Source organism: Arctopsyche grandis, chromosome 6 (assembly GCF_051622035.1).
Source record: "Arctopsyche grandis isolate Sample6627 chromosome 6, ASM5162203v2, whole genome shotgun sequence".
Taxonomy (NCBI): domain Eukaryota; kingdom Metazoa; phylum Arthropoda; class Insecta; order Trichoptera; family Hydropsychidae; genus Arctopsyche; species Arctopsyche grandis.
This window is the reverse complement of record NC_135360.1, coordinates 11631246-11649276: the sequence shown is the minus strand read 5'-3', so window position 1 is coordinate 11649276 and position 18031 is coordinate 11631246. Positions and strand designations below refer to the sequence as shown.

General features: G+C 33.1%; 3 protein-coding genes and 2 non-coding genes across 5 annotated transcripts in view; 3 read left to right on the top strand and 2 right to left on the bottom strand.

Annotated features, from left to right (window-relative positions):
• Pop1 (POP1 ribonuclease P/MRP subunit) overlaps nt 1–18031 on the top strand; it is a 95491-nt gene that overhangs the window by 67502 nt on the left and 9958 nt on the right. The gene's annotated exons all lie outside the window — the stretch shown is intronic.
• TRNAT-UGU (transfer RNA threonine (anticodon UGU)) lies at nt 1686–1758 on the top strand. The gene has a single exon. It is a non-coding gene; the product is annotated as a tRNA-Thr (tRNA).
• Nucleotides 3466–5305, bottom strand: Rh3 (Rhodopsin 3). The gene is made up of 7 exons (XM_077432970.1): nt 5177–5305; nt 4858–5043; nt 4563–4772; nt 4352–4488; nt 3930–4282; nt 3774–3856; nt 3466–3695 (listed from the first exon to the last, which is right to left on the bottom strand). The coding sequence occupies exons 1-7, from the start codon at nt 5230–5232 to the stop codon at nt 3587–3589; spliced, it is 1134 nt and encodes a 377-aa protein (XP_077289096.1). The 5' UTR covers nt 5233–5305; the 3' UTR covers nt 3466–3586.
• On the bottom strand, nt 5581–17539 carry LOC143912586 (uncharacterized). The gene is made up of 8 exons (XM_077431877.1): nt 17432–17539; nt 15380–15482; nt 9984–10115; nt 9401–9653; nt 9079–9333; nt 8790–9007; nt 8239–8347; nt 5581–7018 (listed from the first exon to the last, which is right to left on the bottom strand). The coding sequence occupies exons 1-8, from the start codon at nt 17537–17539 to the stop codon at nt 6481–6483; spliced, it is 1716 nt and encodes a 571-aa protein (XP_077288003.1). The 3' UTR covers nt 5581–6480.
• TRNAT-UGU (transfer RNA threonine (anticodon UGU)) lies at nt 9755–9827 on the top strand. The gene has a single exon. It is a non-coding gene; the product is annotated as a tRNA-Thr (tRNA).

The following is an 18031-nucleotide window of genomic DNA, read 5'->3' as shown; positions in this document are numbered from 1 at the left end:
TTCATTAGCTAATTATAGAATTCATTTTGTGGGAATCTCGTCACATTCATCAAAACATTTACTGCGACGCAGAATACATTCCCAAAACCGGTTGAGGCACACCTGCAGCCATTAAACTAAACTCAAGCGGAACGGTACCAAAACCTTCGAGAAAGTTCCACCCCTACCACTCGAGTGGAACCAAACCAGTCGAAGCACACCTGCAGCCATTAAACTAAACTCAAGCGGAACACCCCTACCAGTCGAGCGGAACCAAAACGGTCGAAGCACACCGCAGCCATTAAACTACATCGAGTGGAACGGCACCAATCAATCCAGAAAATTCTACCCCATCGACAAAAGCACATTCCTCGCTTACGCATCAACAACCACCACCACGGGTCAGGTGATACCCAGAAACACTATAAAAGGAGGTACAACCCAAACAACGCCAGTCGATCCACAGCAGCAAGCGTCGACACACAGCAGCAGACCAGTCGACATCCAGCTCCTGACCTGCCACCACTACACTACGCGGACTTGGAAGATCAACCAGCCGAACGAGCCAGCAACACACTGCCGTATCCAGAGACCTTCTGAACATAGCCGAACAACGAGCCAACAACACACTGCCGCATCCAGAGACCTTCTGAACATAGCCGAACGCCGAGCCAGCAACACACTGCCGCATCCAGAGACCTTCTGAACATAGCCGAATGCCGAGCCAGCGACACTCTACCATATCCAGAGACCGCTGAACGACATACTTTTGCCCAAATATAATACCTTTGTACAATAATTAGGCAAACAATAAAACTTTATTAAAACAAGCACAACAGTGTTTCGTTAGGCTGGGGATACGGTCAACACATACCTACCCCGCCTACAATTTAATTCAATTCAATTAATTTAAAATGAGTTAAGGTCTGTTCATACCTATCCAGCACGACCCGAATCCTGCAAGTATCCTGCAAGTACGGACAGTATTCTTTAGTACATTCTATATGGACGCGCATGAATGCGTAAATGCGCATGCGCGAATGGAGTATGAATACGTCCATATAATGTACCAAAGAATACTATCCATACTTGCAGGACACCTGCAGGATACGGGTCGTGCTGGATAGGTATGAACAGACCTTTAACTGTATGTTTTAATCACTACATTACCCAAGTTTGGGCCGCTTCAGTGCTCAAGATGGCTTTAGGTGCAAACATCACTATCTGCCGTACGTCCAAGACACCTTTGGCCAGCTTTACATGGGCAGGATGGGCAAGCTGGATTAGACCGGATAAAATGGATAGATTTTGGGTAGAACTCTAGTGTCGGTAGGCGATATGTGATGTACTAAATTTGTTACCCTAGGAAACTGTAAAAAAGCAGAGGTGAGAGCTCTTTGATCGGCAGCACTGGGTGATGATCAAAAACGCCTAAATGATAATCCCATTTTGTGGGACCAGTTTGAGAAGCTGCAGATCTTCTTGCGGCTGCAACTTGTCGAGCCTGGACTCCGACTACGGTGCCTTTCATCCGTGCTGGCATTACTTTAGCAGCCGAATCACGTGCTTCAAAAGTCATAACGCATGCAGCGACGACAATGAAACATGTAAAAGCAAATGCAATTTTATTTGATAAGATAAGTTTAATTTTCACGACCGAAAATCGTTTGTAAATGTGAACGTTGATAACGAGCGCTTAGCCATAAGCCTCCATAGCTCAGGGGTTAGAGCACTGGTCTTGTAAACCAGTGGTCGAGAGTTCGATTCTCTCTGGGGGCAGATTGGTATCTGACGGCGTTTATCGACGCCGTTCCATTTTCTTTTTTAATATATTATTTAGATTCATTTAAATGTAAGCAATGGCCGAGTATTCACTTACGTACACATTTACTAGATTATTAATTAAATATGAATTATGATAAATTTTAAACTCACCTCCCACTCCCATAACTATTGGTCCGGCGGTAATTGGATTATTCGTCACATTGAGGTGGTCACATAGACAATTTTTGCCATGAAAATCGCGAATACACAATATTTGGCACTCAAGTTTTCGTTAGTATGATAGTTATCATTAGTATGATGGACTTTTCGGCTGCCAGATGTTCCGTTATAGAGATTTTAGTGGCTTTGTGACGAGTCCTTTGTGACCAGTAATCACTGAACCTGGTCCGGCATATGAAAGATTATTTAAGTGGAAGCCTCGTTATTCATCAGTGAAAAGAAATGTGTCGTAACATAAGACAAATAGTTATGTATGTATTTGGTCAATGACTAAATTCATATATGGTCAGTAATTAAATTTATAAATGGTCAGTAAATATCATAAACGCCTCTTAAATTCATAAACTGTCAGCAATTAATGAAAAGTACATTTAATAAACCTAAACATTTTGAAAATAATTATAATTTAAAGATAACGTAATTAAGATAACATGTAAATGCAATGCCGGCCTTACACCCTATGGCGCCCCCGGGCAATTTTTTCTAAGCGTCCCTAGAAAATTGTGACAAATTATTTCGTGACATTGTAGACCGGAGATAAATTTCAATTTCAAATAATCAATTTAAGTTTCACCTTTGGCATTCTGATCTAAAATTTTTTAGGGTTTTTGGTATCCTAATTTTAAATTTTAAAGCGCCTTCAGTGCATGGAGTGGCGCCCCAAAATACTCTGCGCCCTCGGTCGCCGCCCGACGCAGCCCCCCCCCAAAACCAGTATTGTGTCAATGTAAAGTTTATTCAGCTATATATTTAATAGATTTAACATTATATCAAACTAGTGGTTTTACCCGACTTTGCTCGGTATTTGTAATATAAACCGCTTAAAAATGGTTAATCTAATAGTAAACATTCATTTTTTTTTATTAAATTTAATTGAATCGTTAAAAATTATAATATTCAACGATCGTAATAGTTATTTCGATTTGTTTTCGATGCTTCCAACAAACATTACATAGTTACAAAGTCTCTGCGATTTAGAGCTAGAAAACTAAATTGAAAAGAAACATTGAGACAGACTATTCGTTTGAAACTTTCATGTTACAATAATTCGAATATTTTAGCTTTGTTTTCAAATCTTGCAACTGGAACTTCAGGATCAATTCAATGGTTTCGTTATACGTTTTTTGTACCTAACTATCACTTGAGTATTATTTTAATTCGAAAAAAATTTTCCGCCTGCGACGCTTTTTTTTCTTTAAATTTACATATACATCTATATATATTGTATAAATCTATATAAGTCATCTTTATGAAATAAAAATATGCAATCAATTGCCATCTTCTCACTCATTTTCTGCAAATGACAAATATATTTAGCTTGCATTTGACTATAATTCAAAACAATTGGGTTAGGAATAAAATACTTATGTAAGTTAGTTGAATTGTTCTGACATTTTTATTTTATTTTTACTATTTTTATATACATAAATAATATAATAAAATTAAATATTTTAAATAAAAAAAAAAGTTTAAAAAGATTTTCATAGGTCGTCGTTAAAGAGATATCTTCATACAATTTCGTTATTCCTTTTTTCGGTGCGTAAGGTCATTTATTAATTATATCTTCAGTTACATATTGAGAAAAAGTCTCATAACATTTCTTCTATGTTGCAGTAGGTGCAGGTGCGGTAGTAGCTTCTGTAATGGTTGATGCTGTATCTTGAAGAGTCTCTTTGATTGCCAACCAAGGCATTTTCTTTTGAAGTTCAGCCCTAAATATAAATAATTATGTATATTTTAAATGCAAAATTCATTGCATTAATAGATAAAATTATTATAAAAATACAGACCTGTATCTTGGATGACTAATGGCATAGACGTAAGGATCTATGCAAGCAACTAATTTACAAGCACATGCTGGTATCATCGTTACCTATAAAATAAATTTTTCAATAAATTTATATTTCCAAGTACATTAAGTTTAATTAAAATAATATTATACTCACTCCTGGAGTCAGCAAATTATGATCACCAAAAGCACCAACCAAAGCTAAAATAGCATATGGCGTCCACGAGGCCACAAACAGGAAGCAAATAGTTATAGCTGCTTTTGCTATGCGAATTTCAGCCGATTCGTTAGCTTGATTTTGATTACTTCTCAAAGATTCTACATTCATCTTTTTAGCTTGCTCCCTGAGCGCTTTTTCATGATTGACGACATGACTTACAATTTGACTGTAATAATAAATAATCATCGACATTGGTATTACATAGCTGCACGTGAAAATCACAGCAACAAACATGTGATTATCAAAAGTATCAGTCAAATAGTCGAATGTGCACTGGGTTAAGAATCCCTCTGTAATATAATAAATATACATTTATATTTGAAATATTTATACAATAAAGTTCAACAAGTTATAAGTACCTGGAACAAATCTTCCCCATATTTCAAGAAGGGGGAGTACAGCCCATGGGATTGTATAAGCCCATACTACTCCTATCATGCAAAGGGCTTTAGTTTTTGTCAATTTTCCATCAAACGGTCTAGTTATTGTATTAAATCTAAATAAAAGGTATATATTTTATATGAAAATACTTTTAAAGAAAGGAATTAATGCCGCTTTGATTATTATTACCTGTCGTAAGCGATACAAGCATTTGTCATCCCGGCACCAATGCCACTTAAAGATCCCATAAAAGCAAAAACTTGACATCCCAGTATACCAGCAGCAAACCCTCTATGAAAGCAGTTATAGATGAATATAGGAGTTTTTGCCATCATCATAAAATCACAAAATGCCAAGTTCACTACGAATATATTACTAGGCGTTTGTAAAGATTTCGCTCTGTAAATTTTGTCAAATGAATTAATTTTAGCTAAAATATATGTAGATAGATATAAAATACACATAATAAATATTTTATACTTACGATGAAAATATCCACAAAACAAGACCGTTACCTACTAATGATAGAACCGTAAAAGCTGCATAAATTAAACCTAAGAGAAAATGCATTGATGCTTCCGGTTCCTGGTATTTTAGCCAATGTTCTGGAATTTGCTTCATTTCTTCGGGTGGTATATTCCATCCTAGAAGTCGTATTTGCTCAGTCGTCCTATCCAGACATTTAGATAAAGTGTTTAAATTAAAATTTGTTTATTTTTTACTGTTATGAAAGGAGACTGTGAACTATGATTGGAATTACAAACAAACAAATCATTTTCACTATTAAAAATGTATATGTATACCTGGCTTGTGGTTGGATGAGAGACACGTTGTTAAACGTGTCTTCGTCAAAGTACATCTTTGGTGAATTCTATTTTTTGACTAGTAATGAAAGATTTATTCGCCCTAGACACTTACCAATGTGATTGATAAGTGTCTACTGGCAATATGACTAGAAGGGTCTCTACAATTTATACGAATCAAATGACCTTTCAACGATTACTGCTTAATTCGATTAAAAATGGATTTGATTAAAGGAATAGGATATAAATCTGTATTACAGAGAATATTAGAATATAAATGCATTTATATGTCTTCATTTGACCGAGATTTAAGTATGTATGTAGATCTGTTACGAACGTAGGATAATCTCCAGTATTAATTAGTACATTGATGTTTATATCAAAATAATAAAATTACTATACATAAATGGTTTAATACTTTTATTTTCAACAAACAACAGGAATACATTAACATTTAACTATCGCTTCCCTTTAAATACATTCGATTATATAAATTCCTTACTTATGAATTTAACAGTCATTTTATTGTTTATTACCATTTTAAGTAAAAAAAATATAATGGGTAAAAATGAGAATAAACTATGGCACACACTTAAACTATTTAGTACATTTATAGTTATTGCAATTTAATTGAATATATAATTTTAGATCATTTTAAATAGAAATGTGTATGTAACCATTTATTTTTTGTAATTTGTATAAATTTCAACGGTTTCTATTTTAATTGATCATACATATGTATATTAAGCGTGCTTCTAATACTCAATGTTTCTAAAAGACGTTTATACACATATTGTATATACACAAATACACATATTGTTTATACACAAATACACATATTGTAAAAATAAAATGAGCGTTCTATTATAAATTTATTTTATTTTGTATAATAACATGCAAAATCCATTTATAAAAAAAGTATTTTACAACTCTTGGAATTCTAGGGAAATATATAGATATGGTGGTATGTTCTATCAATAAATAATTTTAATATATGCGTATGTGTTCCCCTTAATTAACATTTATAATACATATGATTTCGGTTTCAAAGGTTTGACGAAATAATAATTTAATTGTATAAATGCAGGTAAACGATGATTTGTGATTGTAACCACATTTCTATTTTTCGATGTTTATACAATACATGTGATTATGAATTCCGAAGTCATGTTAAAATTGTTCATCAACATAAATCTTATACAATAAAAATTATCAGCCATAAAAAACTCCTAAAATAATTAAATTCAATTCCTTTTATTGTGAAAAAGTTAATATATGTTGTAAAATGTGTATTAATTTACTATTTAATTATTATCGTTAGTAATATCTTGAGCACATAATACATCTATAACTGTAGAAGCATCATTGTCATCATTTTTCGAATTGGTAATATCACTATCAAACGTCGGAGTTATATCCTCCGTCAAATCCCCTTCTTCATTCTCCGAAGGAGTTTCAGTTTGTTGGTCAAAATCCATTGTTCCATCTTCACTTATATTTATTTCTGCCGTATGAAGCGTGCCCGTTTCAGTCGAATATCTCGAATCTCGACTATCAACCGAGTTGGGAAACACGCGGGGTCTCTTATTTATTTCTGAAGTTATCGAAATCACCTGATCATCACACACTGTGTGATATTCACTCAATACTAAGTCTGGAGATAAGTCACAAGGATCATCTTCACTTATTGGATAGGACGATCCGAGATCTAAGCTGGCAGGAGGATGTTTTTGACGGGTGCGGCTAGGATGTGGAGACGTGCTAGCAGACCGAGCCATAGGTGTATTTTCTCTACATCTTGCCCTTCGGTTACATAACGTATCGGATGCGTTTGAGCTTCGCCTAAAAGATAAATTTTATAGTACATTATTTGGAAATAAACGGTATAAAAATTAAAACTGTAATGGAAAAATAAGTTGTATTATATAAAAAAAATGGTAATATTTATACTCGTGCCAAAAATAAAACTAAATTAAATCTACTATAGAAGCTGAAATATTTTTCATAATTTAGCAAATATGTATGCATAACTTATTAGTGAATATAAAAACTCAAAAGTTGGTTTATGCTGTAGTGAAATGAAATGTGTCGTAACATAAGACAAATTGTTATGTATTTGGTCAATTACTAAATTCGTATATGGTCAGTAATTCAATTTATAAATTGTCAGTAAATATCATAAACGCCTGTTTAATCCATGAATCGTCAGCAATTAATGAAAAGTACATTTAATAAACCCAAACATTTTGAAAATAGTTATAATTTAAAGCTAACATAATTAAAATAGCATGTCAATGTAAAGTTTATTCAGCTGCATATTTATTATATTTAACATTATATCATATGTATATAATATCGCTAGTCTGTATGTCTTTGTGTCACCTGTGTATCTGAGCTAACGCTTGCCGTACTATAATAGTGATATCACAACTAAAGCAATGCCAAATTGATAGCACAGCTAAAACAATGCCAACAAAGCATTTCGAATATGATAACAAAAGGAAAAAACCTCTATATATCTTGTTTACTACCAATGATTGCTAAGTCTCTGAGCATTTACCGCCATCTATTGAAAATGTATTTATTTTATTAATTAAATAATAAATTTTTAGGTAGTTTTAACCATTTTTTTTGATATTAAACAATTAAATGTAAATATTAAATTAAATATATTTAAAGGTACAATTTGAAAAAAATTCGACAGCGTGCGGATCGAACACAGGGCCGACACATTTTTCAATTTTTTTTTATTTAATAATTTAATATGCCAACACAACCGTTACAACTAGTTTAACATAATAATGATAACAAAAAGTATATGCATTTTTATAAATTAGTTAGTCATGACTATTGAAAAATTACCTATGAAAATTACCATTTTATATGAAACACTGATTATTTAATTTAGTGACAGACCACATACATCACTTGTTACCCGCTTATTTTATTTACTGACCAAAATTTTTTTGACATTGATCAAGTAAATAAAGGCTGTAAAGTATTATATGTTGTTGACCAATATAATGTGTGTGTAAAATGTTGGATTATATAAAATGATGTACCTGCGGTCGTGACTTGCGTTTCCAAAACTATCTTGAGTTATTGTCCTTTGGCAACCTGGTAGATGTGGACTGCATGAGTGGGTGTCACGGATTCTTTCCGCGTTTTGAGCTAATTGTGATAAATAAAGCGAAACATACTGAGGCGAGAAAGATGCGTTTATTTTATCAGGTTTAATGATGCAACACGGTGCAAGCATGTGTACAAAGCTTAGAGATGCTAACTTATGTGAATACCAATGGTATAAAATTAGCAAATTGTCATGCATTTGCATTAGTTGTATAATAAAATCGATAGTAAATATTAGATTTCTATGTATGTATATTATTAATAATAATGTAATGAAATATGATACAAATTTGGTATACTATCTATTTGGTGAAATATAATATATGATGAATTTTTGGCTAATTACTTTCAATGTGAAGCACATGCGTCTAGTGTAAAGTTAGCATCTCTGATCTACTAAATTTTAAATATAATAATTAATATCTTACAAAATTTTTAAAATTCTTTCAATGTGAATAAAAATTAAAATCTTTTATTAATTTACCATTGTGCTCATCATCGTCTATTATTTGTTTTTGCCTTGATAGCATATGCCGTCTAGCTGTATCTGATCTTGCACTCATTTGCCTCGCTCCGATACGAGCATTCCTCGACGTTGTTCGAGAACGGTCACGTACCCTCAATGTAACAGGACCGTCATTTGGCATGTGCAAATCCATTGCCATAGAACCTTGTGACCCAGCTAATGATTCACGACTGTATCTATTTCAAACAAACAAACACTAAATTCATATTATATCAAAAATGAAGAATAATGTTCTGGTTATACATACCTCACACTTCGTACATGTGTTTCATCTACAGATAATGCTTGTCTAGGTAGCATGGCTGGGTTTAACAAAGCACATCCTGAACGAACGGGCTTTCTAGGTGGAATTCTCGGTGGAGGTGGAATACTGCAGTGTTCTTTGGTTTCTAAATTGGGTACGGATCCACTTCTCAGTATGCTCCTTTTTTGACCGGCCGGTGATAGACTTCCAGCTAGCAATGGTCTTTGAGACAAACTTCGGTTTGTTGTTCTATTATATCTAAATATAAAACGGGTACATATTTTGGGTAGAACTCTAGTAATATGTGATGTATAAAATTTGTTACCCTAGGTTTTTAGAAAACTGTAAAAAAGCAGCAGTGAGAGCTCTTCGATCGGCAGCACTGGGTGATGAGCGAAAAACGCCTAAATGATGATCCCATCTTGTGGGACCAGTTTGAGAAGCCGCAGATCTTCTTGCGGCTGCAACTTGTCGAGCCTGGACTCCGACCACGGTGCCTTTCATCCGCGCTGGCATTACTTTAGCGGCCGAATCACGTGCTTCAAAAGTCATAACGCATGCAGCGACGACAATGAAACCTGTAAAAGAAAATGCAATTTTATTTGATAAGATAAGTTTAATTTTCACGACGGAAAATCGTTTGTAACTGTGTACGTTGATAACGAGCGCTTAGCCATAAGCCTCCATAGCTCAGGGGTTAGAGCACTGGTCTTGTAAACCAGGGGTCGAGAGTTCGATTCTCTCTGGGGGCAGATTGGTATCTGACGTCGTTTATCGACGTCGTTCTATTTTCTTTTTAAATATATTATTTAGAATCATTCAAATTTAAGCAATGGCTGAGTATTCGCTTACGTATATATTTACTAGATTATTAATTAAATATGAATTATGATGAATTTAAAACTCACCTCCCACTCCCATAACTATTGGTCCAGCATATGAAAGGTTATTTAAATGGAAGCCTCGTGATTCATTTTTCACCCTTACGGTGGCATTTCCTCGGATCTCTTGTCCAATTGATAAATGATCTGCATAGTATCCTGAAGAAAATTTTAGAATTTCATTTTTATAAATATTGTAATTTAAATATATTAATAAATTTATAATATAATTTTAATAATTAAATCAACAACAAAAAAAAAATAACATTAAAAATAATTATTTTTCAGTTACAACAAAAAAGGCTAAAAGATATTAAAATATCTTTATAGTGACATCTATGTAATATTTTGTAACTAATTTTAACGTAATGTAATTCAAGCATTTTCGTACATGAAAAACAGAAGAATTAAATAATAGATAAATAAATAATAATAACAAAAGAATGAGAGGTGATCTAATTGAAGTCTATAAAGCTATAAAACCATTACAACTGTCCAATGATCAGCCTCATTACGCTTAACAAAAATACTAATCACAGAGGTCATATTACCAGACTTCAAAATGATAATTAACATAAAATAATAAAGGATTATTCTTTTCAAATATAGTGGTAAAAATTTGGAATAATCTACCAAATGAATTGGTAATTTGTATTAACTAAATCCCAGAGAAATGTTATAATACTAGAAGCGCCTTTACGAATAAATAAATTGCTCCAATATTACGCGGTACGTCTCCATAACTACGCTAAAACACACAGAATACAATCAGGGTCATCACATATTCAATACAGAAATCAAAGTTTTATTTTGATATAGATTTCAATGGAAAGTCAGTGCGCCACAGATGTTATTTGTCAGGTGCATCCCGGATTCCCAGATTCCCAGATTCTAGGTAGTAAGCGACAAGGACGAAAACGGATTTCCAATAATAAAAAAGGCTTACGATCTTACAGGGGTATTCAACTTTCACTTTTTTATTTATTTTTTGGCAATTTCAATAATAAAAAGATGTATTGATATCACCATCTGCTAATAATATTTGTGCCCATAATTATGGAAGTCAAGATTTTTTTTTCTAAATCGATTATTTTGTAAAAGCGATATATACATATATAATAGAATAAAAAAATCTTGGAATAAAAAAAAATGGAATTTTTTCAATTAAATCAGAAACAAAACCTGAAGAAAATATTTTAAACAATATTATGTGCATTTTGAATTGATCATCCGAGTCAAGAATACACGACTATAGAGGAAACGTTTCAAAACCTTGACAAGGATATTTATCCTACAATTCATTTATTATAATATTATGCATAGTACATACATATTTACATTACCAGTTAGCGTAGCTTTTCAACTTTGAAAGGACTTAAAACCTATTTGAGAGACAGTATATCACAACATCGTTTAACGGGATTAACATTATTAAATATCCATCGAAATATTGATGTTAATGTAGAAAATTTCATCAATAAATTTGCACATAGTGCAAAAAGAAAATTTGATTTTTTAATAGAGTAGTAATGAAATTAATTTAAAGTTTTATTAATTTTTTTGTTCTTATAGAAAATAACTTTATTTTAATGTATGTAATACCCTTTAACCACTTAATCGCCAAGCGCGCTGTTTCTGGTTTAAGACTATAATTCGAAACTAATTTTGGTTTCTTCACAGTGACATCTAAAAATATCCTGTGATACTAATGAAATTGAAAAAAGTCAATATTTTTCAAACTGAAAAAAGAATCGGGATCCGGAACTGAAAAAGGAATCCGGAACAGAAAACGGAATGAGGATCCGGAACTGAAAAAGTAATCGGGATCTGCAATTGAAAATATATATAAATAAATATTAAATTTTTTCATATATAATATTTGCAAACTCTGAATGTTATGTAAATATTTTCTATAGAATCTCATATTTTTGATCTCAAAATAGTTTTAACAATAATATGTTTAACTAGTTTTACCCGAAAGATTAAATAAATTCAACTATTCGAGTTTAAAAACCACGAATAGTTTTTTATAGGCAATTTTAGCGTGGAAAAAAATAAATAGATAGCGTTAAGGTACAATCCTTGAATGCGGAAAAAATTACGATACACGTCAGACATATTTGCGTTTAAGTGCGAGCTTTTCTTCACCGCTCATTTATGTAATATCTCACACATACGTCGTCGAACCTGTACTGAAGCGTCGAAAAACTTTTGCGGAAAAAGAAAAAGACTAAAGTTTCCCGAGTGCGATCGCACAAAAAAATAAAAAAAATAAAAATGAGGCATAGCGAGAAAAATTTCACCACAAAAAAAAAAAAATTCGCTTTTCGGAAACGCCAACCGACCGAAGCCGTCAGTGGTTAAGGACCGTTTTAATGCCTCTCCGCAAGGAAACTCGAAAAGAGGGGGATAACGCTCGAAACGAAAAACAAACGTAATATATCTGGATTTATACTGGGGAGTCGTATTTCATTAAAACGTCACTCCCGCTTTATTTTATTTACGTTTGGGGAATTGCCCTCGCGGTGTGTCAACATTTACGGGGGGGGGGGGGGGGGGGGGACTCGGAGACATTAACGCGTTGTCTGCGGGATTTTCTTTTTTGCCGATTAAAATGTCGCACGTGGAGAATTTCGGCAAATAATCTGTTCGGATATGCAATGTGAATAAATTTGACTAAATAATTCAAAATAGGCCGCTTTCGAGGGTTGTCAGAGTGTAATCAATAGTGGATGTACCCGTGGACTAAGCGAGCTTCCCTTCAGGTCCTCATAATCCCTAAGGGACTTGCGCGGATTTTCATATTTTCCATAACACAGTGGGAAAATACTCCGCACTTTATAAAAACACGAACATTTTTACAAACTACGTACACATTTTTATTTTGCCACGTATGTAGATAAATTGAACCATATGTATGTATATACCTATATAATAGATACATTTGTACGTATTTTTTTTCATTTATATTTTACCATGGTGCCATTACGGATTGCGACACCTATGGTATTAAACTTGAACATATATTAATTTATAGATTATAAATTTGAAATCATATTCAAATAGTGGTGACAAATAGTAAGTACACACATAGGATGGTTTTGTCAATTTGATGAGGAACCGTTTTAATAATGATACTAGTTATTCTCCCATTCCTCGTGGCCTCCGTTTCTTAAATTCACTGGATGGTGCCATTGACATTTGTCACGTCTCTCTTCATTCTCTGCACCACTTCCTAAGTTATGAAAGTCGTGACCATATAGAAAGGTTCAGTTAGTTTATTTAATTATGATTTTATAAAGAATTCTTTTTTTCTATGTCATGTTTTATTTAGTTATCTTTTCTTTATTTAGTTTGTATATTTGTATATATAATTTGTTTATTTAACTTTTATTTTTTCCTTTTGTACTTCTTAATCTTTTTAGCACACTCGTCGCTTTGGAGCAATCTGTTAGACGAGTGTGCTTGATTAATTGATGTTGTAAAAAAAAAAACCAGATAAATTTGCAAATTCTGTTAGGAAATGATCACAAATATCCAAGTCTGACCAGCGGTACTGCAGAAATACTCAAAATAAATAGTCTTTAATAGTTGTCAACCCGGGCTTGAACTCGGGATCCTCTCGGTGGTTAGGATTAACGCAACGACCGAGCTATACTGCTGGCTTTTGACTTGAAAATACTTTAAAAACCATTTTTCTAGCTGCTGACACTTAACTGTCTCCATTATTTACTGCCCAAACTAACATTTTTAATCCATAAACAAAAATCGTGTGCTAGAAAGGTATTTCAATAAATACTCAAATATCCACATAGTGCTAAATTTATAATAAAAACGTACAATACTGAAAATGGATATAAAACCAATTGAAAATACGCATATCATTACTGTATGTATATCAGTAGCGTCTCTAGGCCCGTGCGGGGAGTGTGGTCTACACCGGGTGACACCAAATTGTTCAAATTGAAAAACGCTAATTCGATATATTCTTTGTATGACGGTCCTCGAGCGGCTACACGCCTCATTGCAATTTTTGTATATATATACAGCTTTCTGTATTTATACAGGTACCGTGAAATTCGTCTGGTGCAGCTATGTATATATATATATATATATATATATATATATATATATATATACATATGTAGCATCAAATATGAACCATGGCTTTTGTTCTAATTCCTGAGAAATCAGTGTATGTACATATGTACCAAAAGGTAAGAAGGTTAACAGATTCAGTCAGCCGCAATCCAGAAACAGTGTGTGAACTTATCTTATCTTTTAGCGCTTCTCTCTCGTAATTCATAACAATTAGCAAATATTAATAAGCAATAAAAAACATTTTTTACGTGAAGCCACCCCTAGGGACGCCACTGTATGTACATATATATTCAAGCTCAATTTTTTTTTAATTAAACAAATAAAAATGAATATAACTGTGATGAGTTACTGATAAGAGTGTTATCGATAATTTTAAGCCGGTTTATCAAAATTTGTATGATAATAAAATACGAATCGGCTGTTTGTCGATTTTATCTTATTGTTGAGACGGAAAATAGAACGCATCAAATATAAACATCGCACTTTCCCAAATCCCTTGGGCGCCATCGGCTAAGCCAGCCTACTCAAAGACATATTTATATAAAAATAGCATGTGTTGAAATCACATACATATAGTTTTTATAAAACCACTATAAAATTTTAATAATGGGTATGGAATTGAGTAAAATCAAAATTTGAATTTTAATATTAAATATTTACCTACCATACATACAAATGTGTGCAAGGCACACAGGCGGCCGAAAGAAATTTGAGTCGAAAAAATTATATTCCTTAAAAAATACGAAAGTAGACATCGTCCTTTTTAAAATGAATTTAAGTTGTCTTCTTGTAGACTTGTTACTTGCAAGTTACAACTTACAAGTAACACACCCGTAGTATAATTCAGAGAAACAGCGGGATAGCAGGTATAGCTTCGGTTCGCATAGAGCTAGGTTTTTTACTTATATATTCTATTATCTTTGCGACTGCCAGAAGTATTTCCCCAAGGATGTTGAGTATTGGTTGGTCATCGATAGAACAATGTACTAGATGTGGGATTGGGAGTAAAAATACTATATTTTCAAGAATGAACTTGAAAACGTTCAATCTATTTTGCCGTTTGGTCCTGTTCAGAACTAAACGTTTTGGTTTTCTGTCTGTTTTTTTGGTTAATTTTTAATGTGATTAAAATTTTCAACACAACATTTATCACAAGGTAAGATTTTTGCACTACTCACGTGCACTTTTTTATTTTTTTATTTTTATTAATATGATTTATACAAATGCTTATAAAATTAAAGAGCGGCCGATTTAAGTTTGCACACAGGTGGCAAACACCTAGGCACGACCCTGAGCACTGGTTTACTAATAAAATGGCAAACCTATCGTGGCCATGGCGGCTCCTAAGACCATCAGCAACAATCCAAGAGAAAGAGCTCTGCAAGCGTGCCACAAACACTTTGAGGTAACTTTGCCACGAACGACCTGAAACACACACATATGTACGTGAATAAATCAACTAAAAAAAACCAACTGAAGTGCAATTTAACTTCAGATGTTTTCAATTTAACTCCCCGGCTAACTTTGGCAATTAACCGCACAGAGCAAACTCAACGCTGCGCCCCGAGAAAGAGCTCTTTTTTATGAATTTTCTCTTTTAGCGGGTTAACCAAGTTAAATTATGCATATTTAGATAGCACACAACCGATTTAATCCTTTAACGTAAGACGTTCGCATAATAAAAGCGTAATTAGATTAGTCGGAGCGTAACTGTGCACACATACGTAGACTAATATTAGATTATACAATACGTACGTATGTACTGTCATCAAATTTGTACAGGACGAGATGAGCGATATGAATGTTATTAATATTAATAAGTCATTTTAGAAATTTCCATTAAAATTTGGTATACAAATGATAAATCATTGTATATAGATCTCATTATATTATGTAAGCGTAAGCGATTCTACCGCTTTTTACCCAAAATATAACCTTTAAGAATTAATCAACACTCAGCGTCTTTTTTGACCGGCTATTTAAAGAAGCTTTCAAATGTATCAATAAATAATAAAGCATGCCGAAAGCGTCATATTTATATCTGAGACTATTTCCAAATACATATGTACATACATACGTACATTCGTGTATAACTGACCAGGACTTGTATTTTATTTTATTTCTTCAAATATACTGAATTCAGGGTCTTCATATTTTATGTATTTCTCGTCAAAACCTTTTTGATACGAATTGTGCCATTACGAAATAAAAACATCGATCAATATCAACAGAAATAATTATTCTCGCGGGAAGACCATTGTATACGTACTTCACAGATGTGAGAGAGCGGAAATTCAATACGCGGTGTGCTCAATGGTCATTGTGAGAATGATCATTTTTTTTCATTTCTTGCACTTATTTTATATTATTCATATATAATTACAATAAATAACCTCGGTGATTTTGGATTGTTTTTCACTTAGAGCACACATTTTAAACTGGACGGTATAAAAATAATTTATAATACACAATAATTTATATACATATACTAACTTGAAAAAACTGCATGCCATATATAATATTCCTTTTTTGACATACATTACTTACAAACTAACCAGTAGATTCTATGACAGAATCACTAATAACTAGACTACGGATAAAGACCGTGATTTTTTCAGGAATCGGGGCGTTTTAGCTCTATTTAAAAAGCTAGAGTGCAAAAAAAAAAGGTTGGACTAACCTTTAACAAAAGCATTTACAACAATTGAACAATACGCGGCACGCTCTGAGTCCGAGCTTTACTAATAACCATACTAACACATTTGTGAAGATTCTCGGTGATCACAACAAAATGTCTATACCCTTCAGGTATAAACACAGATTACCTAAACACAATCTGCTTTAGGTCATCGACTTTAGATAGTTTTTAATTAATATAATGTATTAGATGTATTATGAGCATTTATAAGAATTGTAAGTAGGTTTTAGAGCTCGTTTTACTATTATGCTGTACATTAACATTATACTATGATTACTAACAAAATTAAATTAAAATTGTAAAATAGAAAATGATCAGTAGATCAGTAGCTATTAAAATAGATATAAGATGTATTGCGAACATAATTTCGTAATAATAAAAAGAATTTAAAAATCAAAACTCAAACTGGACGGTTGGAGTCCAGCACAGTGGTTAGCAGATTTTTTTTAGCACAGTAAAGAAAGTGTTAAAATGAGAAACCTCGTTGCCTTTCGACTTTTTCGGAAACCTATTTTTTCACTTGAATATAAATTGAATACATATACGTACATATTATAAATAATGCGCCGTAGGTAAACTTTTAAGTTATCTCATGAATATGTATGTATGTACATAGCTTCTTTTATTCATAACTTTAGTTAGTAATACATCTGTGAAACCGTCTGTTTTTACTCACCTGAACGTTCCAGGTAGCTCCTGAAGCAGGATGAGCTCGTCTCAAAGGTCCTTGAACACAGGGTTTGCGTCTCGTCCACTGAGAGCCCAGGCGGGCTCCTGCGTGCATGGCCGAATGTGGACCGCACTTTCGGCCTTCACCACCCCTGCCAAATCACCAAAACCTACACAAGAAATAAAAGCAAACAATGTATTCATTCCTCAACATAACAAAAAAATATTGTATTCGATTTGCTTTCGAATTAAGAATTAAGCTCCGGTTCGAAGAGTGTACGTTCGCTTCGACGTGGAACGAAGGCGAACAAGAAAAAGCGGGGAAACTTGTATATGTATGTATGTATGCTGTGGAGCAAAGTTTTTTTTTGTTTGGTATGAGCAAGTAAAATTTGAATTTCTTATTTTTCGGAGTTTGCACAGTGTCGGTTGTGGTGAAAAATGTGGTGTAACCAACAAGCGAATTCTTATAACATAATTTAAAACTTTGAAACTTCTATATATGTATTTTTGTTTTCTCGCTATACAAATATCTTCGTTTGCAGATTTTTTTTTGAACAGTTTTAAATTTTTATCTGACTCCAGGTTGATCATTTCAGAGTTTGCT